General features: G+C 42.6%; 1 protein-coding gene across 5 annotated transcripts in view; it reads left to right on the top strand.

Moving 5' to 3' along the window:
* MYO16 (myosin XVI) overlaps positions 1-26,095 on the top strand; it is a 669,347-nt gene that overhangs the window by 343,302 nt on the left and 299,950 nt on the right. For all 5 annotated transcript variants that reach the window (XM_073614485.1, XM_073614486.1, XM_073614487.1 and 2 more), the window contains exon 13: positions 4,052-4,179. In XM_073614485.1, the coding sequence (XP_073470586.1) occupies positions 4,052-4,179 (128 nt within the window). The remainder of the gene's footprint in view (positions 1-4,051; positions 4,180-26,095) is intronic.

A 26,095-nucleotide genomic window follows, 5' to 3' on the forward strand; every position in this document is an offset into this window, starting at 1 on the left:
TACGAAAGTTCCTCGAATGAAAATGTTTGCCTGATTTTCTTTTAAAATATTTTTTCAAGGTTTAACAAAGGTCATAAAATAATATCATTTGTGGTAATACAATGCAATGAAATAATGAATTAATAGTAAAGCTTCTCTGGAGAAGAGTATGAAACAAGAGATAAAGTAAAGAGCATTCAATGATGCAATACTTTATTTAACATATGTATCTAAGGCTGTGATTTCAGCTATCAGTAACAGCAAACATAGCAATTAAAGATTGAAAGATAAGGTAGTGTAAAAAAGAACTATGTCAGAGTTTGAATGAGGTTAAGATATGTTTGAAATGGTGGGTCGAAAATGGTACGGGATAGTTAGTAGGAGTAAATAGACTTTTCCAGGGCCAAGTTCCTGCAATAGGGCATGGCATTATCTGGAGATAAAGCAATATTCCTGACTATCCCGAATGACCCTTACTTTAACAGGATAAACTAGTTTATAAAGGAGGAGTAAATTAAACGAGTATAGAGGTACGGGAATGAGAGAGTGGGAAGTGAGGAATATTTCCAGAGGGGATCTCTAGTCTAGATAGTGAAATCTGAATTGAGCAACATGGTGAGTTATAAGTCATATGTCCTCAGGGAAGTTCGCCTGATTTTCTTATAGTATGTATCAGCCTTTAATCTAGAGGATGCCAGATTATCCTGCCTAATCCCTGTTCCCCGTGCCCCACACCCCCACTTCTCCCCATCCAGCTCCCCTGGCCACCCCTCTCTTTGTGTGTTGGCGAAGCAAAGCAAAAAAATAAAGAAAAAAAAGTGCCAATTTAAGTCTTGTGATTTTTATCCTGCAACTACATTTTTATAAGGAGTGAATATGGAACATATTAGAGCCCTGCCAGAAAAGAATGTTTGCTACAAGTTGTCCTTGAAGGCATGGCCTCACCCCTTGCCTGATACCTACCTTTGCCCCCCCACCCCAGCAATCTTTACTGTGGAACTCTGCTACTGAAGAGCCTTGCTTCAGAAAGGGCCCTCACCAGGCTTCCCTTATCCTGTGTATGTATGCTGCATCCCTATTCACTCCTGTGGGGAGAACTACATTCCGCAGGGGCACTGGAGGCCACCATGTGCAAAGCTTCTCATTGGAATAAATGGCACCATGGTATGATGTGCCAGATGAAGAAGTCTCAGGGAATATGCTTTCTGAAGAATGCCTGTGAGGCTTTTGGCAGGGCTGCACAGTGAAGATTGTTGGAGCGAGGACAGGGGTAATTATCAGGCCAGGTGGGCTTCACTCAGGGGGTTGGGCTATGTCTTAAAAGACAACTTGTTCCAAAAGTACAGTTGTCCTTTAAGAGTATTTTATCTCTCCAGTGCATGGAGATTTTTTGCCAGGATTTGCAAGCTATAAACACTATATATAAAGAAACGTGATTTTGCGCTAACCATACAAATAAAAAAATTTTGTGCTGCTGCTCGTGTTAGTCCATAAATACAAAAGACCCAAAAAATGAATAGTAAATAGTGTAACCAGCGCGCATCATATCTTAGTGTGTATTAAATATAAGTGATCCCGATAGTTATGACTACTATTGGTATACCACACTTAAAGCCATTTCAATACGGCCAAAACTCATGAAAAACGTTATTACTATAGACATATAAAAAAATTGTGAAATTAACTTATTTTCCTATGTTAGGAACATTTAAATACTATAATCACACCACGTGTTCAACAGTAAAAAAAAAAAACATGTGTTATTAATTACAATGTTTCTTATGAAAATCAGTCCGCAACAATGTACACCATACATATCCAAATTAGTGCTAAAAATGTTTATCAGTGGGACACTTATTACCCTTGAACATCTTAGATGTAGAAACACTGATCAGTCTTTGATGGAAATATGCTAGGTTAATGTTAGCACCAATCTTCTTTATAGAAAGAGACACACCGATATTCCTCCTTTTCACAAATATGGTAAAAAAGGCCGCTTACTGGATCAGATGGATCTCAGGTTAGTGAGATCAGATGAGCATGTTGCATTAGCCTGCCGGCCTTAGATTATCACCTGGGCGTTTTCCTGGGAGATTTCCTCAGCCACTATGCTCCAATTCACAGGCAGATCTGGGCGTTTTCCTGGGAGATTTCCTCAGCCACTGCGCTCCCATACACAGGCAGATCTATCCTCACTGATACAATGTATCCGGTTACAAAATATTAGTTCATCCATACAGAAGATACACCTCAGTGGGAATAAAACGAAAAGGGCTCCATAGTGCAAATGTGTTTTATAGATTTATTCAAAATCTCTTTCACAGTCACTTTAAAACAATTCTTTCCACTGCAAATGTTCACAGTAACACTCCACTGCACATCAGGAACTACAAATCAAAAAAACTCCCAAGTATACACCAAACGGAACTCAGATAAAAAATGGGAACCAGATAAAAATTAGCTAAAAATCAGCATACATGCAGAGCGGGAGCAAACCGGCTAACTGCATGGAGAAAGACCAGACAAACGTGATGGCGTCACAGCCTCTAGCTCAAGTCTCCGTTCCCAGTGGAAGCCTGTTTAGGGGAAACGCGTCGGGTGGAGCTAGAGGCTGTGACGCCATCATGTTTGTCTGGTCTTTCTCCATGCAGTTAGCCGGTTTGCTCCCGCTCTGCATGTATGCTGATTTTTAGCTAAGTTTTATCTGGTTCCCATTTTTTATCTGAGTTCCGTTTGGTGCATACTTGGGAGTTTTTTTGATTTGTAGTTCCTGATGTGCAGTGGAGTGTTGCTGTGAACATTTGCAGTGGAAAGAATTGTTTTAAAGTGACTGTGAAAGAGATTTTGAATAAATCTATAAAACACATTTGCACTATGGAGCCCTTTTCGTTTTATTCCCACTGAGGTGTATCTTCTGTATGGATGAACTAATATTTTGAAACCGGATACATTGTATCAGTGAGGATAGATCTGCCTGTGTATGGGAGCACAGTGGCTGAGGAAATCTCGCAGGAAAACGCCCAGATCTGCCTGTGAATTGGAGCATAGTGGCTGAGGAAATCTCCCAGGAAAACGCCCAGGTGATAATCTAAGGCCGGCAGGCTAATGCAACATGCTCATCTGATCTCACTAACCTGAGATCCATCTGATCCAGTAAGCGGCCTTTTTTACCATATTTGTGAAAAAGAGGAATATCGGTGTGTCTCTTTCTATAAAGAAGATTGGTGCTAACATTAACCTAGCATATTTCCATCAAAGACTGATCAGTGTTTCTACATCTAAGATGTTCAAGGGTAATAAGTGTCCCACTGATAAACATTTTTAGCACTAATTTGGATATGTATGGTGTTCACCACATTGTTGCGAATTGATAGTCACAAGTAACATTGTTACTAGCAACACATGTTTCAGGGTGCTCACTACATTGTTGCGGACTGATTTTCATAAGAAACATTGTAATTAATAACACATGTTTTGTTTTACTGTTGAACACGTGGTGTGATTATAGGATTTAAATGTTCCTAACATAGGAAAATAAATTAATTTCACAATTTTTTTATATGTCTATAGTAATAACGTTTTTCATGAGTTTTGGCCGTATTGAAATGGCTTTAAATGTGGTATACCAATAGTAGTCATGACTATCGGGATCACTTATATTTAATACCCAGTAAGAGATGATGCGCGCTGGTTACACTATTTACTAAGCTATAAACACTGCCTGGGCAGGTTTATTGTAATATCATTCTATAGCAGTTCAATGCTGCCCTCTCTCTAGGTCTGCCTTACCAAAGATAGATAAACTGTAGTGATATGAACATCCTCTCTCAGCCATGACTGGATGTTTGAAGCATACACAGACTCATTTCACTGTACTTCACTATAACATGTTTAGGACTGATTGGTAGCGAATGATGCAGAATGTAACCTGATGACTCACAGGTGTGGAATTTTGTGGACACGCTGTAAAACAAGCAACAAAATAGTAAAATGTGAATTTTTTTACAATGTTAACATACAGACAAAAAAATGAAACGCAATAACAAACCAACTTTATTTTTCATCATTTTAGGTTACACAGTTGTACTATAACATCTCTGGCCGCTTATGTTCCTCTCTTCCTCCTCACATATTTGCCTGTTCGGAGAGAGCTTACCATATGGTTTTCCAAGAGAAGAGACCGCAGTGCTTTATCTTAAGGTACCGTCTGCTTGGTATTAGCATATTTAATTTCTGTGTGCACTGAAAGGGATTGTATTGGACATTGTGCATTCATTACCACCATGCCTTGTTAGAGCAGAATGATAACAGAAAAGGTAAGAAAGAAAGGTGGGTGATTTGCTTGCTATTGCTGTAATTCAGAATAATAAGAAATGTTTGTACTGTTGTAGCTTGTCAATACATACATTTTATTTTTATAGTTTACAATACTAGCTTGACACTTAGAATATCATAAAATTACTCTGGCAAAGCAATTCCAGATTGGGCTCAGAAATTAGGTGCGTGAAGTGTTTTGTTGATGAACTCTTTGTGTTGCTTCTGCATAATTAAGTGAACATTATGGAACTGCCTTTATAAAGGTGATTATAGCTGGCCATATGTTTAGATGCTCCTTCATAAAGACACCTATTTGCATAAACTCTCAAATTGTGAGTGTACCAGGCACTTTGATTTCACGTAAATTTCTGAACTGTTAAAGGGGAGCAAAGAAAAAAACATCTATTCCAGCTCCTATGCAAGGTATTCAGAGATTACATCTTGTAGTCTTTGGTACTTTTCCCACCTATTGTCTAACATTGTAGATATCATTTATAAAACATCCATATAGAGCACAGCATTTGAAAGAAGGTCTTTTCCCTATCTTTCAAAATTTTTTTCCCCCCTCTCATTTAACACGCATTAAGTCAACAATGTATACAGAGTACAATATATATATTTTTTTTTAGGGTATGGGGGAGGGGGTGTAGAGGGAGCCATCCCTGTTGTTGGCGTGTATATATAAACCAGGATATTGAATACTGTCCTCTGTCTTGGGAAGATGAGCCATGTAAATATTTATTGTAATAAGAGAAAAATGTTTAATAAAGAATGAGTTATAAAACATCCTATGTGTATGGGTCCTCTAATGTGTATATAAACCCAAAGACAAAAATGTAATATATTGCAGCTTCCCAGTTCTTAGATATGGTGGCTACATTAGTTTTCTTTTTTCATGCTGTTTTCCTTTTTGCCCTGTGATTCTTCCAAATATCCCTCTCAGCCTTGGGATGACAGCCCTAATTTACTGTACAGTATCTCTTAGAACAAGAAGTGTTCTAATACTGCAGATCATCTCCCCCACTTAGCTGCTATATAATAAGGGGGGTGGGAGTTGTGTTGTCTATAGAGAAAGCTGGGAACAAAGCTAACAGATAACAGTGCAGCAGAGGTAGAGAGTACAGGAAGCTGTCAACTCAATAGCTGGATCATTGGGTATTTTTCTGCATTGATTAAACAGATACAAATAATTTATTTTCAGCTGTATGTTTAACAGACCAAGGAGAGCAAAAAATACATATTTTTTGTCCGAGCTTACTTTAGGAGTGCACATGTGCAAATGTAAAAGTTTGAACAATATATTTCTCCTTTAATTTGCTTACATCTTTATCACATTGTTATATAAAATTCTAATACATTTATAAAACATCATTGGTCAATTATTTATTAACTCTTCCACTATTTTACATGTTAATTAGTAACCACACACAATGCTAAAAGTTTCCCTGTTGGGTGGGATTGGGAATTCTACAGTACACACCACATTGGCACTTACTTTATCAGCTTTCATAAAGACTTCAGCCGCCAATGAAGGTATCACATTGTAATGCCGGTCACTGCCATTCAGACCAAATTCTAATTTTTGGCAGAAAACAGAAGACAGACTTTTGGTATCTCAATTTGAATACGAAAAAAAGAAAACCAATTTACTGCATACTACAAAATAGGATTAGGAGATAACAAAGAGGGATGGGAGGGAGGAGTGTAGTACTGCTTTAATAGGTCGGTGCACTGTATAAAATGTTCTGCCAGGAGATTAGTTCTTCCTTGTTCTCTTGAGGGGCCTCATGCAATTTTTATACTTTTCTCTACAATTCCCCATATAATTGCTGAGATAGCGTGCCATTCATCCCCTGCTATACTAATATCTTATACATATTTACACTCAATTTTATAGTCAAACTGCTTTCTCACTATTTATTCAGAATGCACTTTAGATTGTATTTACTCAGCTGTCATTGGCTTCATCAGTGTAACATCCTCTAGAGATTTGTGTGTTTTCCATGTACCAGACTGAATATTGCAGGCAAAATTTAAAAATACAGTAAACCGAATGTGTATTATTGGTATTATAATTATTAGCATTAACAATTTACTTCGGGCAGTGTACAATGTATCTGATAGAAACAAGAATAATACATGTAATGCAAATGTGTTTCAAACAATTGTCTATACAACATCCAATTGTATAGAAAAAACAAAAAAGCAAGATACAATGGAAAAAATATAGAGGTATAGGGGGTTAGTCTAGGGAAGGCATGTCAAACTGAAGTCCAAGGCCACAAAAGCGGTCACACCTTCATCTATGGGGGCACTTTGACAGATATTGATGGTAATTAGAAGATATTACAATTTTTACCTAAATTCACTGGCTAGCAATAGAGATGGGCCGAACACCCCCATGTTCGGTTCGCACCAGAACTTCCAAACAGAGAAAAAGTTCTGACCCGAACAGCTAACCCTATTAAAGTGTGTGGGACAAGAACTTGAAAAATCAAAAGTCCCCATTTTGAAGGCTTGTATGCAAGTTATTGGCCATAAAAGGGGGGATCCGGGTACTGCCTTGGATCTTGACATGAATCAATGCAAACATTTTTTTTTAAAAAAGATAATTTTTTCAAGAGCAGTGATTTTAATTGTACTTACAGTGAAACAATAAAAATTTAAAAATCCTCTAAATATAGTGCCTGGGTGTCCCCTTAGTCTGCCTGTAAAGTGGTGCATCCGTACCATGGATAGAACCTACTGCAGTAAAACTGAAATTTAAAAAAAAAAAATGACATTTACATTTCCGGCAATACAATACCATTGCCAGCATCAGAAAAATGTTAAAAAGAAAACGGTATGGGTGTCCCCCAATTCATACCAGGCCCCCTTTAACAAGAGGGCCCCCAGATCCCGCCCCCCCCATGTGAATGAGTATGGGGTACATAGTACGGACCCATAAGAGAACCAGGTGACATTGTCAGGTGGCACAGTCCCTTACCTATATAAAAACTGTCAAACCAGGCATTCAAAAGTTTGTCTTAGATGATTTGTCTTTTTTTTTCGGGTTGGCGGTGGCGGCATTGGCATCATGATTGACAATGGATCTACATCAGGGGACATTGTTTTTTTATTTTTAAATACAAGAATTGTCAAAAACTGTCTCTGTGTTTTTATTACTTTTTGATAATTTTTTGATAACATGGCTCCCCAAATCATCACTGACTGTGGAAACTTCACACTGGACCTCAAGTAACTTGGATTCTGTGCCTCTCCACTCTTCCTCCAGACTCTGGGATCTTGATTTCCAAATGAAATGCAACATTTTACACAGTCAGTGATGATTTGGGGAGCTATGTCATCTGCTGGTGTTGGTCCACTGTGTTTTATCAAGTCCAAAGTCAGCGCAGCCCTCTACCAGGAAATTCTAGAGCACTTCATGCTTCCCTCTGCTGAACAGCTTTATGGAGATGCTGATTTTATTTTCCAGCAGGACTTGGCACCTGCCCACACTGCCAAAAGTAGCAATACCTGGTTTAATGATCATGGTATCACTGTGCTTAATTGGCCAGCAAACTCGCCTGACCTTAACCTCATAGAGAATCTGTGGAGTATTGTCAAGAGGAAGATGAGAGACACCAGATCCAACAATGCAGACGAGCTGAAGGCCGCTATCAAAACAACCTGGGCTTCCATAACACCTCAGCAGTAGGGATGAGCTTCACGTTCGAGTCGAACCCATGTTCGACTCGAACATCGGCTGTTCGATCGTTCGCCGAATTGCGATCGTTATGGGCCGTTCGTGCCAAATTCATGTGGCGCGTCACGGCCCATAATTCACTGCGCCAGCACAGTGCATTGCTGGCTGATGATTGGCCAAGCATGCACTATGACCCGCATGCTTGGCCAATCACAGCACCGTCATTAGAGAGAGCTGTAATTGGCCAAAGCCAGGGTGGCTTTGGCCAATTATGGCTCAGGGGGTTTAGAACACGCCCCACACTATATAAGGCCGCCTGCATGGCAGCCCTGTGTAGTGTGTTCCAGCGTGCTTAGATAGACAGAGAGACAGTATCATTTCATTTGAGTTAGCAAGATTAGGCAGGACAGTCAGTGAGTTAGCTGCATTTACAATGTATTGTGTATATATATGCATCCCAGGTGTTGTATATATATATATATATATATATATATATATATATACACTGTATTCAGTCTAGCTAGATCCGTTCCTGTTATCTTCCTACTGACAGGCAGGCTTGTCTTGTTACAGTATTTACAGCTACCTGAAGAAAATTGCTGGTGTTCTTTTGATCCTATTAGTACCACAGTCAGGAAGCTAGACTATTTACAGTTAGTGTAATGCGTCCTCCTCACAGTGTTCAGTTAAAGCTACAAGTTAGTTTAGTGTGACCTCTGCACAGTGTTCAGCTAAAGCTACAAGTTAGGGTAGTGCGTCCTCCTTACAGTGTTCAGCTAAAGCTACAAGTTGGTGTAGTGCGTCCTCCTCACAGTGTTCAGCTAAAACTACAAGTTAGTGTAGTGCGACCTCTGCACAGTGTTCAGCTAAAGCTACAAGTTAGTGTAGTGCATCCTCTGAACAGTGTTCAGCTAAAACTACAAGTTAGTGTAGTGCGACCTCTGCACAGTGTTCAGCTAAAGCTACAAGATAGTGTAGTGCATCCTCTGAACAGTGTTCAGCTAAAGCTACAAGTTAGTGTAGTGCGTCCTCCTCACAGTGTTCAGCTAAAACTACAAGTTAGTGTAGAGCGAGCTCTGCACAGTGTTTAGCTAAAGCTACCTGCCGAAGGTTGGTCGTGTTTTCCTGATCCTATTACTACCGCAGGCAGCTAAATAAGCTACAAGTTAGTTTTTTGCGAGCTCTGCACAGTGTTCACCTAAAGCTACCTGTAGAAGGATTGCGGTGTTTTCCTGATCCTATCACTACCGCAGGCAGCTAAATAAGCTACAAGTTAGTTTTTTGCGAGCTCTGCACAGTGTTCACCTAAAGCTACCTGTAGAAGGTTGGTGGTGTTTTCCTGATCCTATCACTACCGCAGGCAGCTAAATAAGCTACAAGTTAGTTTTTTGCGAGCTCTGCACAGTGTTCACCTAAAGCTACCTGTAGAAGGTTGGTGGTGTTCTCATACTACAGGCAGGCAGTTGATTTTGCTAGCTGCAGTATCAGTATATATATATATATATATATATATATATATATATATATATATATATATATCCCAGCTTAGTGCAGCTACAGGCCATTAGTATGTCTGGAAGGCCAACAAGGAGAGGCAGACAGTCACAAGCCAATAAAAGAGGGCAAGCAGGCTCTGTGTCTAGAGGCAACAGTGCTGGTCGTGGAGACGGTGCATCCTCATCAGCACGCTTGGCCTTTTTTTCGGCAACTGGTCGTGTTGAGCCGCAACATGCGGAAGACTTGGTCGAGTGGATGACCAAGCCGTCCTCATCCTCCTCATCCTCTCTCACCCATGCTCAGGGTACTTTGTCTAGCAAAGCAGCTGCCAACGTGGCCTCTTCCCTCGGCTCAATGGCATCAGTGACTCCTTCCCTAGCCCCACCATGTTCTCCTGAGGAGTCCCTCGAACTGTTTGACCACAGTGTTGGGTACATGCTCCAGGAGGATGCCCAGCGTTTAAAAGGCTCTGATGATGATACTGAGCTAGATGAAGGCAGTAACGTGAGCACGGACAGAGGGGGTGCCCAAGAAGGACAGCAATCTGGCAGTCATGCTCCCCCTGCTGCAGCATACTGCCAGGTTTGCTCCAGTGATGAGGAGGGAGGGGATGATGAGGTCACTGACTCAACGTGGGTGCCTGATAGGAGAGAGGAGGAGGAGGAGGCACATCACCAATGAGGCAGGATGCCCTCCGCCCACTGGGACACAACGCGTCCAGAACGTGACATCGTGACGTCATTCGCGGCTACCGCGCATGCTCCACCGCTCGTACTCACTCTGCTGTGTGTTCTATGTTAGCGTCCTGGCACTTGTGAAGTGCCTGTTATGTAAGTGATTTTTTAAATTCCTCTATTAAAGTATATCATACGGAGAGCACTATGTCTGTCCCCTTTCTGTTTTTATGAAATACGTTATCCACCTGCTACTTGGTTATCTGGAGGAGTCCCTTGCCTTTGGACCTTTTCATCTGCTGATCCCTATGGGAATGCTTGTTTGACCCTTATGAGAAGGGTCCTTGTGACCAGGTGAGAGGCCATTTGGTTCATGGTGAAGGGTTCTTCTATCAGCTACACATTTTTGCTGTGATCATCACGTTTGCCTGGTGGATGTCTTCTTATCTGGACATTTTTTATATCTGGACATTTTTTTGTGCTCTTCATTATTTTTAGGATTACCATATTGTTATTCCCCTATCCCTGGAATATTGTATTCTATACACTCTTTGGTTTTTTTGTTTTTAGCGCTGCACCTATTTTATTTATTTGTTTAGAGGGATTTGATTGTTTGACCCTGGTGTTCAGCTGCTTCTAGTTTTTTTTTTTTTTTTTTTTGTCATACGTGCGCTGATATATTTTCACATTTAGTATCTAAAAGACCCACACCAAAGAACAAAGAGGACCTCTCCTTGCTCCTCATCAGCTGAGATCTCCAACCCCACTATACCTTCAGTCCTCTCTGAGACCTGCACTGAGAGGAATGAAGGTGTAGAATTAGGTGTGTCACAGCCAAGTACTTGTGGGCAATCTGCTTTCGGTACACCAACATCAGATTGTACCAGGCAAATTTCCCTGCCCCAGCTGCTGCACCGCCAAAAGAAGTTCACTCCCAGCCATCCATATGCCCAGCGGTTGAATGCTAGCTTGGCAAAATTGCTAGCACTTCAACTGCTGCCTTTTCAGTTGGTAGACTCTGCCCCTTTCCGTGAGTTTGTGGAATGAAAGGCAGGGGAAGCTCATTAGCGACCCCTGCCTATGGGAACAGGGACTGAAACAAATAGGCAGTTATTGTAGTGTAAATTATTGATCAGTTAACTGTTATCAATAAACTTTATTAAAAAATTCTGGAAGCTTCTAAGAAAGGTCAGGTGACTAGAAGTACCAATAAGAAGAAAGAAGAATATTAACGGTCATCAGACCAACGGCAGCACTTCAAGAAGAAGCATCCCTCCCTCCCTATGTCGTGGTTCTTGTTATGTGGCTGGTCCCTTCTGCTGTAAAGGGGTATGGTGTATTAACGTTAAAGACGTATATATATATGGTTCGAGCTTTAATGGCTGAACTATTTGGTTTTAATTGTTTAAATATAGTTCGAGCTTTGATGGCTGAACTATTATTGTTTTGGTATGATTTTAGTAAGCTAATTGGTAATTTTTATTATGCCAATAAAAAAGGACCACGGCCATTTTTATCCAAGTCTATAGTCTGTTTGTATTTATTTTAATTTATTATCATTATATTGTACATCAGTTTTCAGCCTCTGATCCCATGTGCGGTTCCTGAGTGGCAGGTACCCAAACGCCACTTTTTCTCATGGAAGGCGATTCCGGCTCTCTACCGGCATGTGGAACGCAATGTCTTTGCCTCGCTGGACAGGGCGGTCAGCGGTAAGGTGCATATTACCGCTGACTCATGGTCCAGCAGGCATGGACTGGGACGTTACCTATGTTTCACCGCGCATTGGGTGACTCTGTTGGCAGCTGGGAAGGATGCAGGACAAGGTGCAGTAGTGTTGGAGGTTGTTCCGCCACCACGCCTCACTACTAATGATTGTGACACACCTCTCTCCTCCACCCCCTCCTCTTCTTCTTCCTCCATGGCCTCTTCCTGTGCTTTGTCCTCAGAACCAGCGGTGCTCCGTAGCCGTTCAAGGGGCTACGCAAGTATGCAGGCCAAAAGATGCCATGCGGTGCTTGAGCTGGTGTGCTTGGGGGACAGGAGCCACACTGGGGCAGAGATTCTGTCAGCTCTACAGGGGCAGGTTCAGAGGTGGTTGACGCCATGCCAACTTAAGGCAGGAATGGTGGTTTGCGACAATGGCACCAACCTCCTCTCTGCCCTCTGACAGGGACAAATGACCCATGTGCCCTGTTTGGCTCACGTCCTTAACTTGGTGGTGCATCGGTTCTTGGGCAGGTACCCGGGCTTACAAGATGTCCTGAGGCAGGCCAGGAAAGTCTGTGTGCATTTACGACGGTCATATAATGCAAGTACTCGGCTTGCAGACCTCCAAAAGGAGTTTAACCTGCCCAAGAACCGCCTAATCTGTGACATGCCCACCAGGTGGAACTCAACGTTGGCCATGCTGCAGCGGCTGCACACGCAGCAGAGGGCCATCAATGAGTACCTGTGCGACTATGGCACCAGGACAGGGTCAGGGGAGCTTGTTTTTTTTCCCCACGCCAGTGGGCCATGATCAGGGATGCATGCACTGTCCTGTCACCATTTGAGGAGGCCACGAGGATGGTGAACAGTGACAGTGCATGCATCAGTGACACTGTCCCCCTTGTCCTCCTGTTGGAGCACACGCTGCGTGGAATAATGGACAGGGCACTTGAGGCAGAACAGAGGCAAGAAGAGGAGGACTTCTTAGTTCTCAAGGCCCCCTTTATCCAGACAGTGTTCCTGTGTGCCCGCTGATCACACAGGAAGAGGATGAGGTCGAGGAGGAGGAGAATTGTGTCAGTATGGAGGTGGAGCCTGGCACTCAGCATCAGCAGCAGTCTTTAAGGGATCAGTCCCAAGAAACACATGGACTTGTACGTGGCTGGGAGGAAGTGGCTGCGGACCATGTCGTCCTTAGTGACCCAGAGGACTCCGGACCGAATGTCTCAGCAAACCTAAGCTGCATGGCCTCCCTGATCCTGCATAGCCTGCGTAAGGATCCTCGTATTCGTGGTATCAAGGAGAAGGACCAATACTGGCTGGCAACCCTTCTTGATCCATGTTACAAGGGTAAGGTTGTGGACCTTATCTTGCCATTGCAGAGGGAGCAGAGGATGAAACATCTTCGGGAGGCCTTGCAGAAAGGTCTGTGCAACGCGTTCCCAGAGACTGGGAGGTTACAAACTCCTGTTTCTGGACAACGTGTTGCTGGGGCTTCGGTCAGTCAAAGAAGGAGCGGTGGAGAAGGTGGCCGTCTGACCGATGCATTCAGACAATTTTTTGGTCCGCAGCCCCAAGGTATGATCGGTTCCAGCAACCATCGCCAGCGTCTGTTTTACATGGTGCAGGAATACCTAGGGGCAAGATCTGACTTGGACACCTTTCCCACCGAAAATCCTCTGGGTTACTGGGTCTTGAGGATGGATCACTGGCCAGAGCTTGCACAGTATGCTATTGAGCTACTGGCCTGTCCTGCATCCAGGGTTCTTTCGGAACGCACATTCAGTGCTGCTGGAGGCTTTGTAACCGACCACAGGGTGCGTCTCTCCACCGACTCGGTCGATCAACTGACCTTCATAAAAATGAATCAGTCTTGGATCACCACCAGCTACCAAGCACCTGATGCTGATGTAACCGAATAATTTTTTTTGAAATCTCAGATCCCTTCAAAGACTGCCTATGCTGATGCTGAGTGACTATCCTGAGTAATTATCCTCTTCCTCCTCAATGATCACGCTAATAGCTTGTAAGAACATTTTGGTTCTGGGTGCCATCACCAGTGCCTAAGGCCCAATTTTTCAGCACCTGTTTAACAGGGGCGTGTAATTACAATTTTTGATGCAATACTTTGCAGCAGGGCTTTTTTCTGCATTCTAACTAGAGTATCTGTGAGGGGTTGCAATGTTGTGGCACCAGCACCAGTGCCTAAGGCCCAATTTTTCAGCCCCTGTTTAACAGGGGCATGTAACTACAATTTTTGGTGCAATACTTTGCAGCAGGGCTCGTTTGTGCGTTCCATCTAGAGTATCTGTGAGGGGTTGCAGTGTTGTGGCACCAGCACCAGTGCCTAAGGCCCAATTTTTCAGCCCCTGTTCAACAGGGGCATGTAATTACAATTCTTGATCTAATATTTCACAGCAGGGCCCGTTTCTGCGCCCACCAAGAGCGAGTGAGGACTTACAGTGTTGTGGCACTAGCACCACCACCACCAAAGGCCCAATTTTTCTGCCCCTGTTCAACAGGGGCATGTAATTACAATTCTTGATCTAATATTTCACAGCAGGGCCCTGTGAAGGCTTACAGTGTTGTGGCCACAACAACACCTAAGGACCAAATTTCTGCAGGCTCCTACTTTAAAACATCCAACTTACAAATGACTCCTACTTGCAAACGGAAGGAGACAACAGGAAGTGAGATGAAATCTACCCCTAGGAAGGGAAATTCTCTCCTGTAAGAGTTAATATGGGAAAAACATTTCTCCTTTCCACTGATGCTTTATCACCAATCCTTGTTTCACAAAAAAACCCAAATTTTCAAAAAACATTTGCCATTGGGACAAAAAGTGAGGTGAAATCTTCTGAAGAAGAGCACAGACAGCAAAACAAATGTCACAGGGGTGATAATCCTTCCCTATGTTTTCCAAAAAGCTTAAAATAGATTTTTTTGGCTGGAGCTAAACACGTTAAAAATGTACCAGTTCAAAATTACAAACAGATTCTACTTAACAACAAACCTACAGTCCCTGTCTTGTTTGCACCACCTGTATACTGCTGTTCAGAGTACAGAGCCTGTATACTGCTGTTTCCTTTTTTAATTTGGGTGCGGGATTCCCCTTAATATCCATACAAGATCCAAAGGGCCTGGTAATGGACTGGGGGGTACCCATGCCGTTTGTCTCACTGATTTTCATCCATATTGCCAGGACCCGACATTACATTAAAGCCGCAAGCAGTTTTAACTGGGGACCCCAGTGCCATTTTTTTTAAAATTTTGGCTCGGGGTTCCCCTTAATATTCATACCAGACCCGAAGGGCCTGGTAATGGACTGTGGGGGAATCCCATGCTGTTTTTTTCAATGACTTTTATGTGTATTGCCGGGACCGACAATTCATTATAGCCGCAAGTACTTTTAAATGACTATTTTTCCTTTAAAAATGACATTTTGTGCAGGGACTGTTCTAAGCACGGGAAACACGTGCCACTTTACAGGCATACTATAGACACCCCCCAGGTACAAGATTTAAAGGAATATTTCACTTTTTTTTTTACTTTAAGCATCATTAAAATCACTGCTCCCGAAAAAACGTCAGTTTTTAAAAGTTTTTTTTGCATTGATACATGCCCCCTGGGGCAGGACCCGGGTCCCCAAACCCTTTTTAGGACAATACCATGCAAATTAGCCTTTAAAATTAGCACTTTTGATTTTGAATGTTCGAGTCCCATAGATGTTGTTCGAGTCCCATAGATGTCAATGGGGTTCTAATGTTCGTGCAAATTTTCGGTCCGTTCGCAGATTCTGGTGCGAACCGAAACGGTGGGTGTTCGGCTCATCCCTACTCAGCAGTGCCACAGGCTGATCACCTCCATGCCACGCCGCATTGATGCAATATTTCATGCAAAAGGAGTCCTGACCAAGTATTAAGTGCATACTATACTGTATGGACATACTTTTCAGTAAGCCAACATTTCTGTATTAAAAATCCTTTTTTTTATTGGTCTTATGTAATCAATTTTTCTGAGATACTGAATTTTGGGTTTTCACTAGCTGTAAGCCATGATAATCAAAATTAAAAGAAAAAAAATACTTGAAATACATCATTCTGTGTGTAACGCATCTATATAAAATATATGAGTTTCACTTTTTCAATTCAATTACTAAAATAAATGAACTTTTTGATGATATTCTAATTCTAATTTTCTGAGATACACCTACATGTTAAAATCAGCATCACTGGAAAATTCTTTGGAACCTTCAAACATTATAGATTTTCTGAAATAAGAGGCCCTGGAGAATAAAATGGTTGTGATTACAATTTTTTATGTCGCATGATATTTGCGCAGCTGTTTATTAAATGCTAATTTTCAGGGAAAAATACACTGAAATGCATTTAGGTACACATAAACACAATATAATACCCACTTTTTTGGTAAATATAAAAGATGATGTTGTGCTGAGTAAATAGATTCCAAATATGTTAGGTTAAAATTTTTACAAGCCTCTGAGGCCAGGTTCACACCTATGCGAATTAGATGCGGGTTTCCCCAAATCCAATTCGCATAGCAGGAGAATGTGACTGGCTCCCTATGGAGCCGGTTCACATATCTCTGTTGCGGATGCGGAGCGCACTGCACAGAAAAGCTGTGCGTCTTTGGCTCCATTTCAGGGCTGAATTCAGGCATAGAATCGTCCCTGATTCGGCCCTGAAACGGGGAACAGCTCCTGTGCGATCCGCAACGGGTTACAGTGTGAACCTGGCCTAAAATGGTTACAAACTATTGAACATAAAAATCTCCATAGGCAACGCTTTAAAAGCCTATACAAGTTACCAGTTTAGAGTTAAATGTGAGCTCACATGTGTGGTGAAATCACTGTTTACATATGCCTGTGGGACCTACTGTACATGTGCCTTTGTATTTGCACATGAGCAAATACAAAGCTTTCTGAACATGTTACATGTTTCACCCATATTTAGGGTGTACCATGTAACATGTTCAGCATCAAATGCTCAGACCCCTCTCCCCTCCGATACCCCTCCTCCTTGTAGCGGTGAGCCGGGGATTTTCTCCTTGTACTCGCTGTCACAATTCAAAGAGAGCGTGGCCGTGTGGGGCATTTTTTGTTAAAAGGTGAACTTATCCTTTTAATGTTTTTATTTATTTTATTTACATTTTTTTTTTATTCAACCTTATTGCTATGACAAAGAATAAACAGCATCTCTTGTGATAGCTTGGACAGTGACAGGTACTCTTTATGTGTAAATCTTGGGTCTATTACAGGCAGTCGATCAAACCAGGATCCTCTGTGCTTAGTCGACCCCACCACTTGCATCAGTTCTGGGAAAGGAGGGCCTGGGAATGGCAGCAAAGTGGATCCCCCAAGCCCTTTAAAAGTGGTCAGGCAGCTGTAAAGATGCTCAGATCATGTTAACAGTAAAGCCAACTGCCAGTTGAAAATGTTGATACCAGGGTCCTGGTATAACCAATTCTCGTCCAGGACATATACATATATATATATATATATATATATATATTTATACACATACTCTGGATGGGAAATGGTTAAAAAGGGGAACTTTGAAGGGTTAGATACCCAGAAAGCAGGGATGTGCAGTTAGGGGAGGCAGGTGTGAGGCAGGGCCTCACCTGCCATGAACATTAAAATACAAATTTAAAAAAATTGAGCTTCGAGGGTTGTAACTCAGAGACCTGGGGTCACACAGACTTGGGGGAGTGGGGCGTATGTAGACTAAGTCCTACCCCACCACTGGTAAAAATGTGAGGCTCCTATGACCTATGGTTCCAGAGATATGTGGCTCCTTGCGCAGCCTGTCAGAAGCTAAATACAGAGCGGCCACTTCAAATACAAGATGACACACTCTGTTTACAGCAGACTGAGGGGTTGAGCTCACAGAGACTCTCACTCAGAAGTACTGAGCTCAATAAACAGCTAGTCTTGGACCAATAGTAAAGTACCATTCTCAGCTGTCCAATAAAAATGCTTCAGTGGAGGCACGCCTCTCACTGCAGTGTCATAGAAGGGGCATGTGTCTAAAAGACAAATGCTCCCTTCCAGCCCATCCCTCTTAACTACAAGGAAAAAACGTGTTTATGTGTATAAGATTTACCCACAATCCCATGTTTTTCTCACACAGTTAAGAGGGAGAATGAGACTCTGCTGCCTGCTGAAAAGGTACTGTTTTATTCCAGCTAAATCATATATTTATATGCTATATGTTATAACATAATAATTTATTATTTATCTATTTACTGTGAAATTACTGGTTGGAAGTTATAACTTCAAACTTCAGTAATTTGTCCATTAAGCCATCTGATTGAGTACAGATTTTGAAAATATAGTAAATTACCTTAAAAACAATATATAAACATTATTTGTATATTACTTACTTATGGTAATTAACCCCTTGCCACCCAGGCCAATTCTGACACTTCTCTCCTACATGTAAAAATCATAACCCTTTTTTCTAGAAAATTACTCAGAACCCCCAAACATTATATATTGTTTTAGCAGACACCATATGGAATAAAACGGTGGTCATTGCAACTTTTTATGTCACACGGTATTTGCGCAGCAATTTTTTTAAACGCATTTTTTTGGGGAAAAAAACTGTTTCATGAATAAAAAAAAACAACACTAACATTAGCCCGATTTTTTTGTATAATGTGAAAGATTACGCCGAGTAAATAGATACCCAACATGTCACACTTTAAAATTGCGCACACTTGTGGAATGGCGCCAAACTTTAGTACTTATAACTCTCCATAGGAGACGCTTTACATTTTTTTTTTACAGATTACATGTTTAGAGTTACAGAGGAAGTCTAGTGCTAGAATTATTGCTCTCGCTCTAACGATCATGGCATGTGTGTATCTGGCTCTGATACTAACCAGTGCCTCACCAGCCACTGACCTCACCGCACATCCCTGGCAGAAAGTTATTCCAGTAAATAAGAAAGACACCTTAGAAGTCCCGAAGAGAAGAGTGTAACATATGGACTAGAGCTGAGAGGATAAGCATGGGGTGAGAGCAAGTGAAATTACTTTATGTAAGTTAAAATCTAATGTTTAAACTGTATTCTCTTTATAAGTATCATTCAGTGGAGCAACTTTTGTATAAGAGTAGCACAGAGTTGGGTAGATGAGTTTAGCAGGATTATTTAGTATGAATTAGCACTGTTCAAACCTGTCTATTAGCAGGTGGTAGCAAAGCACAATCAAATAGATGAAGTGGGATATGTTGAGGCCATGCATAGCCTTTCAGTTGTTTCAAGAAAGAGTTGGATTCTTGAAATATTTTTAAGTTGAATGGCATAAAAGGTTCGTAGAGTATGAATGCGAGTTTTATTTAAATAATTGGAGTTATACAGTTCTCTAAAAATACCCCCGAATAAAGTTCTGCATTTTTTGCCCCAAGCTTTATTAAAGTTCTGCTTTATCAATTTTATCTATGTAAAAGTTAAGAACAGCAATAGGAAAAAGAGACAGCTTTCACAGAATCAACAACGTAAGATAATAATAAAGTTATATTTAGAGCATAGCGTTAAATTTAAGTATTTTCTGAATGAAAGTGATACTGGGATCCAGTTAGGCTGATAAGCTAGCCAAGAACATGGGTAAGAGTGGAAAGAGAAGACTAGTAGACCAAGGTTAGAAGGGGTGGAAATGAGAGGCACAGAATATTTTTCTAGAAAGGAAAAAAATCTAAAAATAAGACTCTTCTTGCTGGAGAAGATTTGAGGCTCATGTTGGGATCTCGTACTGAGGGATAAGTCTCTTTTTCCCCCTCATTTTCAGCACCCCCCCCCCATTTTCTCTTTGTCTCTCTTTTGGTTTTCCCTTCTTCCTTTGTCTACCTCCCCACTCCCTAGATCTGTCCCTTACTTTGTCTTTTGCTCCCTTATCTCCCCATTGGGACTTTCTCAGCCCATCTGATACTTTCCCACTATCGGATTTCCCCTCTTCCCTTTAGCTTGCACCTCAACTTAATTGGGAAAAGCTGGTTGTACAGCGATCCTCCACAAATATGCATGTAATGTTAGTTTACAACCAATGTATACATCTTCAGTGCTACAACTGTTTCCATCCAATATCAACTTGTATATGCTGTACTTGTCATATTGTGATACTATTTTCATTCTTATTTATGTCCTGTACAACCCATAACTTCCTCAAATTAAGGTTTAAAAAATATAACAAATAGTGCAAGACATTTGACATGTAAAAATAAAAGATTTCGTAGTAAATTACCTTAAAAACAATATATAAAAATTGTAAAAAAAAAATAATGTAATGTAATGTAAAAAGAAGAGATTTCAGAGTATCCCTGTATGATCAACAGTGTCAAAGGTTGAAAGCACACAGGGGATGGTTTACTAAAACTGGAGCACACTGAATCTGGTGCAGCTGTGCATAGTAACTAATCAGCTTCCAGGTTTTATTGTCAAAGCTTGACAATAAATTGAACAAGCTGAAGTTAGAAGCTGATTAGCTACCATGCACAGCTGCACCAGACTCTGAGTGTTCCATCTTTAGTAAATTTCCCCTATAGAGACCACTGCATACGGAGTAACAGGATTTTGATTTTGAAACTGTTACATAAAAACACACTGAAAAATATATTCCCATGTGCAATCATTTTAAAAGGCTAAAAATAAAACCTTCATGGCTCATGTCCAAAGTTAAAAAAAAACTATAAAGAATAAGAAGAGAGCATTTAAAAATGTAAAATGAAGGAACGGGAAATAAAGTTGAAAGAGAAACCGGAGCAAGGACCTCTCCAATCGGGTCCCGCCTCTTTCATAGAAAAGAGAAGGACTATTGCGGTACCATAAGGAAAGAACTTTGTTTAAAAATGTATAAATTTATTTCAAAAATAGTAAAAAGGTCCTACAAGGGACATATATTGTACATGTTCGTGATTTGACACACATAGACAATAATAATTGTTTACAGCATTGTTGATACTACGTTGGTACAGCCAATGTCCATAACAGTATATGGACATAGGTTAAATAGTATGATACTTGCAGACGTGGCCTCTACGGTTTCGCGGTCACAGCCGCTTCTTCAGGAGGCGTCTGATAGTATGGTCTATGAAGATGAAAAGCAGAATAGTATCAACATAACAAACTGAATAACATGATTAACATTACAAAAAAGTACACAAATAGTATTGGAGAACATATTTGAGGTTTGGAAGTTGCACTCACCAGACTATAACCTATGACGGTTCTCTGGAGCGATACAGTGAGACGCCCACGAAAGGCGATCCCCCGGGGGCGGGCCAGGGAGGCAAATAGAGTAGTACTATTGTAAAGATTAAGAAAATTTGTTTAAAAAAGGAGTTCAAATAGTATGTTCTATTGAAGAATCACCCGGAAGTGGTAAATGGGGAGTGCCAAGGAATGCTGGGGGGGGAGGAGAAAATGGGGAGGGGGAGGGGGGAAGGGGAAAGGGGGGGAAAAAAGGAGGGGAGGGAAGACAGGGAAGGGGGGAAAAAAGGAAGGAAGAGGCAAGAGGGAGAGGAAAAGGGAGGGAAAAAGGGAAGGGGGGGGAAAAAGGTGGGAAAAAAAGGGGAGGAAGGGGGAAGGGGAGGGGAAGGGGAGGGAGGGGTGGGACAGGAGGAGGGAGGGGAGGGGGAAGGGAGAAAAAAAGAGAAAAGAAAAGGAAAGGACAAGAAGAGGGAAAAGAAAAAGAAAGAGAAGAAGAGAGGGGAAAAAGGGGGGGGGGGGGAAGGGAGGGAAGGGAGAAGGGGAGATGTCGGGGGGGGGGGAGGGAAAAGAAGAAGGAAGGGGGGGTTGATGGAAAGAGGGGGAAGATAGGACAAAGGAGTGTGGAATGCAGTGAGGAGGGGGAGGAAAAAGAAAGGGGGGGAGAGTGAGATGTGGCGGATATCCCTGCATGCCTGCCAAAGAAGTAGGAGCATACCAGATTCACAAAAAGAAAAATTGTTGATGGCAAGAGGATTTTATTACCTAACGGTGCTGTAATGTAAAACCCAGACTTTTAAGGCTGCTGGTATCCAGACTGACGTGACTGATTACAGTCAATGACCAAAAAACGCCACACCATATCGTCACATGGAGTCACTATAAACAATGTGGAGGGATATTAAAATATAATTTGAAAAATATACCAAAATCGCCAGATAATCTAAGCCCATCAGAAGGGGAGGGGAGAACCATACAGAGATAATGGAAGTCCCCATCCCGTGGAGAGGGCATAGTAAGAGTACTCACACAGGCTCCAGATGGTGTCAGCGCGGTGCTGGATGGATCGTCTGGGACGGAAAGCAGCCGAGTCTGGGCATCTTAAATGCCTCCAACCCGGAAGTGCAATGGCGGATATGATCGCCGTATGGACTTCCGGGTCCGGTCCTCCACTGTTGCGCAGGCGCGGGAAAAATACCCGGCGCAGGCGCACAGCTCTAAAAGTGACCAAAGCCTAGGCATTAGTCAGAACGAAGCGGCGGCTGGGCTCTAGATAACCCCACCCACCGCCGGAGGAGCGCAAGCCCGCCACGGGGGAGAATTAACTCCTCACATCCCTTCAGAGTAGAGTGATTGGTGCAATTCTGGTAATGACATGATATACACATAATATCAAACAGAAGATAAACTGGGAAGGAAAAGCGACGCATGGTCTCCCGTAGTGGAGGCACCAGGGGACCCACACCTCAGGAGAAATGCATCGCAATCCGACCCAGGACAATGTAAAAGAGTTATTAAATACATACATAACTTTAGTTAATAAAGCAAACAAACTGCTGGAAATTGAGTCAGCCACAACAGAAAAACATTAAAAAACAACAGGTTATATTGAAAATATATAGTAGAACTACTATATATAAAGAGTCCATTGGTATACAGTCTTAGGAAAAAGATCTGGAGTTTAGTAAAGGGTAATCTAAGGATTTTATAAGTATGGTGTTTAGTGTGGTTTTTCTATGTGGCTTAGAATACGGCAGAGACTGGGGGAAAGAAAGTATTGTAGCAAAATTATTCGAGAAAATACTTATATGAATGTGCCTCATTGATACCGGGAGAAGCACATGCATTTAATCGTTCAATCCAAAGGGATTCACGTTTTAAAATTTCACGGTCCCAATTGCCCCACGGGGGTCTTCAGGGACAACGTCTAACACCGTAAATTTTATACAATCTAGATTGAAGCGATGATGGATGCCAATATGGCGACCTACGGTGGTAAGCTTGCCATTTGTGGAGGCATAAAGGTGGTCCCCCAGTCTCTGCCGCAGTTCTCTAATTGTTTTGCCCACATAGAAAGCACTGCAAGTGCAGGTCATGAGGTAAATTACTCCACGTGTACCACAATGGGCTGAATGTTTGGGAAAAAACATTTCACCATTGGGGAGTAAGAAGTGTTGTCCTTCTTGGATCCAGGGGCAATGTGGGCAATTGCCACATTTATAAGTGCCCCTGGGTTCCAGCGGACGAGAGGAAGGAGCCCTGTAATGGCTGTGTGTTAGTCTGTCCCTCAGAGAGGTGGCCCTTCTAAAGACCAAATCGGGGGTTGATTTGATGTATTTTCTGAGAGTGTGATGATCGGTCAGGATATGCCAATGGTTGGATAGTATTTTCCGTAGTTGTTGATGATGAGTGGAAAATTTAGTAATAATTTTAGTCATGTAGGGTTGTTTAGGACGTGGAGGGCCATATAGTAATGTTTGTCGATCTAGAGCTGAGGCCTTGTTAAAGGCTTTTCTCAGCACAGTGCGTTTATAGCCTCTCGCCAACAATCGTGTGCGAAGGGCATTGGCCTGTCTATAGAAATCCCCGTCCTCTGTGCAGTTCCTTCTCAGTCTGAGATACTGAGCAAAAGGAATGCTGCGAACCAGGGGGCGGGGATGAAGACTGGAGGCATGCAACAGGGTGTTGCCTGCCGTGGGTTTGCGAGGAAGAGGCAAGAGGGAGAGGAAAAGGGAGGAAAAAGGGAAGGGGGGGGAAAAAGGTGGGAAAAAAAGGGGAGGAAGGGGGGAAGGGGAGGGGAAGGGGAGGGAGGGGTGGGACAGGAGGAGGGAGGGGAGGGGGAAGGGAGAAAAAAAGAGAAAAGAAAAGGAAAGGACAAGAAGAGGGAAAAGAAAAAGAAAGAGAAGAAGAGAGGGGAAAAAGGGGGGGGGGGGAAAGGGAGGGAAGGGAGAAGGGGAGGTGTCGGGGGGGGGGGAGGGAAAAGAAGAAGGAAGGGGGGGTTGATGGAAAGAGGGGGAAGATAGGACAAAGGAGTGTGGAATGCAGTGAGGAGGGGGAGGAAAAAGAAAGGGGGGGAGAGTGAGATGTGGCGGATATCCCTGCATGCCTGCCAAAGAAGTAGGAGCATACCAGATTCACAAAAAGAAAAATTGTTGATGGCAAGAGGATTTTATTACCTAACGGTGCTGTAATGTAAAACCCAGACTTTTAAGGCTGCTGGTATCCAGACTGACGTGACTGATTACAGTCAATGACCAAAAAACGCCACACCATATCGTCACATGGAGTCACTATAAACAATGTGGAGGGATATTAAAATATAATTTGAAAAATATACCAAAATCGCCAGATAATCTAAGCCCATCAGAAGGGGAGGGGAGAACCATACAGAGATAATGGAAGTCCCCATCCCGTGGAGAGGGCATAGTAAGAGTACTCACACAGGCTCCAGATGGTGTCAGCGCGGTGCTGGATGGATCGTCTGGGACGGAAAGCAGCCGAGTCTGGGCATCTTAAATGCCTCCAACCCGGAAGTGCAATGGCGGATATGATCGCCGTATGGACTTCCGGGTCCGGTCCTCCACTGTTGCGCAGGCGCGGGAAAAATACCCGGCGCAGGCGCACAGCTCTAAAAGTGACCAAAGCCTAGGCATTAGTCAGAACGAAGCGGCGGCTGGGCTCTAGATAACCCCACCCACCGCCGGAGGAGCGCAAGCCCGCCACGGGGGAGAATTAACTCCTCACATCCCTTCAGAGTAGAGTGATTGGTGCAATTCTGGTAATGACATGATATACACATAATATCAAACAGAAGATAAACTGGGAAGGAAAAGCGACGCATGGTCTCCCGTAGTGGAGGCACCAGGGGACCCACACCTCAGGAGAAATGCATCGCAATCCGACCCAGGACAAATTGAGGGGATCCAGATCCCTCCGGACGCCCTCCTCGTGGCCATCGATGTCGAGGCCCTCTACTCGAGCATCCCCCACGAGCAGGGCGTCCGGATGGCGGGCTCCTTCTTGATGGAACAAGACCATCATACCTGGCCTACCAACACTTTCATTCTTAAACTTCTAGAATTCATTTTAACAAAAAATTATTTTTTATTTATGGACCAAATGTATCTTCAAATTCAAGGCGTTGCAATGGGCACATCTTGTGCCCCCTCTTACGCGAACTTATACCTTGGCGGCTGGGAACGGGCGGTCTTCAGTGATGACCTTTTGGAACCATTCCTAGACCATGTTCTGGGATGGTTCAGGTTCATTGACGACCTCCTGGTTATTTGGACAGGCACAGAACAACTTTTACAGACATTTATTGCAGAGCTAAATATCAATTCTTTCAACCTTCATTTTACCTTTTCCTATGATAGATTAAGCATTCCATTCTTGGATGTTTTGATTACAAAGGATTCCACTGGTCATTTAACCACTGATCTTTATCGCAAACCCACGGCAGGCAACACCCTGTTGCATGCCTCCAGTCTTCATCCCCGCCCCCTGGTTCGCAGCATTCCTTTTGCTCAGTATCTCAGACTGAGAAGGAACTGCACAGAGGACGGGGATTTCTATAGACAGGCCAATGCCCTTCGCACACGATTGTTGGCGAGAGGCTATAAACGCACTGTGCTGAGAAAAGCCTTTAACAAGGCCTCAGCTCTAGATCGACAAACATTACTATATGGCCCTCCACGTCCTAAACAACCCTACATGACTAAAATTATTACTAAATTTTCCACTCATCATCAACAACTACGGAAAATACTATCCAACCATTGGCATATCCTGACCGATCATCACACTCTCAGAAAATACATCAAATTAACCCCCGATTTGGTCTTTAGAAGGGCCACCTCTCTGAGGGACAGACTAACACACAGCCATTACAGGGCTCCTTCCTCTCGTCCGCTGGAACCCAGGGGCACTTATAAATGTGGCAATTGCCCACATTGCCCCTGGATCCAAGAAGGACAACACTTCTTACTCCCCAATGGTGAAATGTT

This window comes from Aquarana catesbeiana, linkage group LG02 (genome assembly GCF_042186555.1).
Source record: "Aquarana catesbeiana isolate 2022-GZ linkage group LG02, ASM4218655v1, whole genome shotgun sequence".
In the NCBI taxonomy this organism is placed as follows: Eukaryota; Metazoa; Chordata; class Amphibia; order Anura; family Ranidae; genus Aquarana; species Aquarana catesbeiana.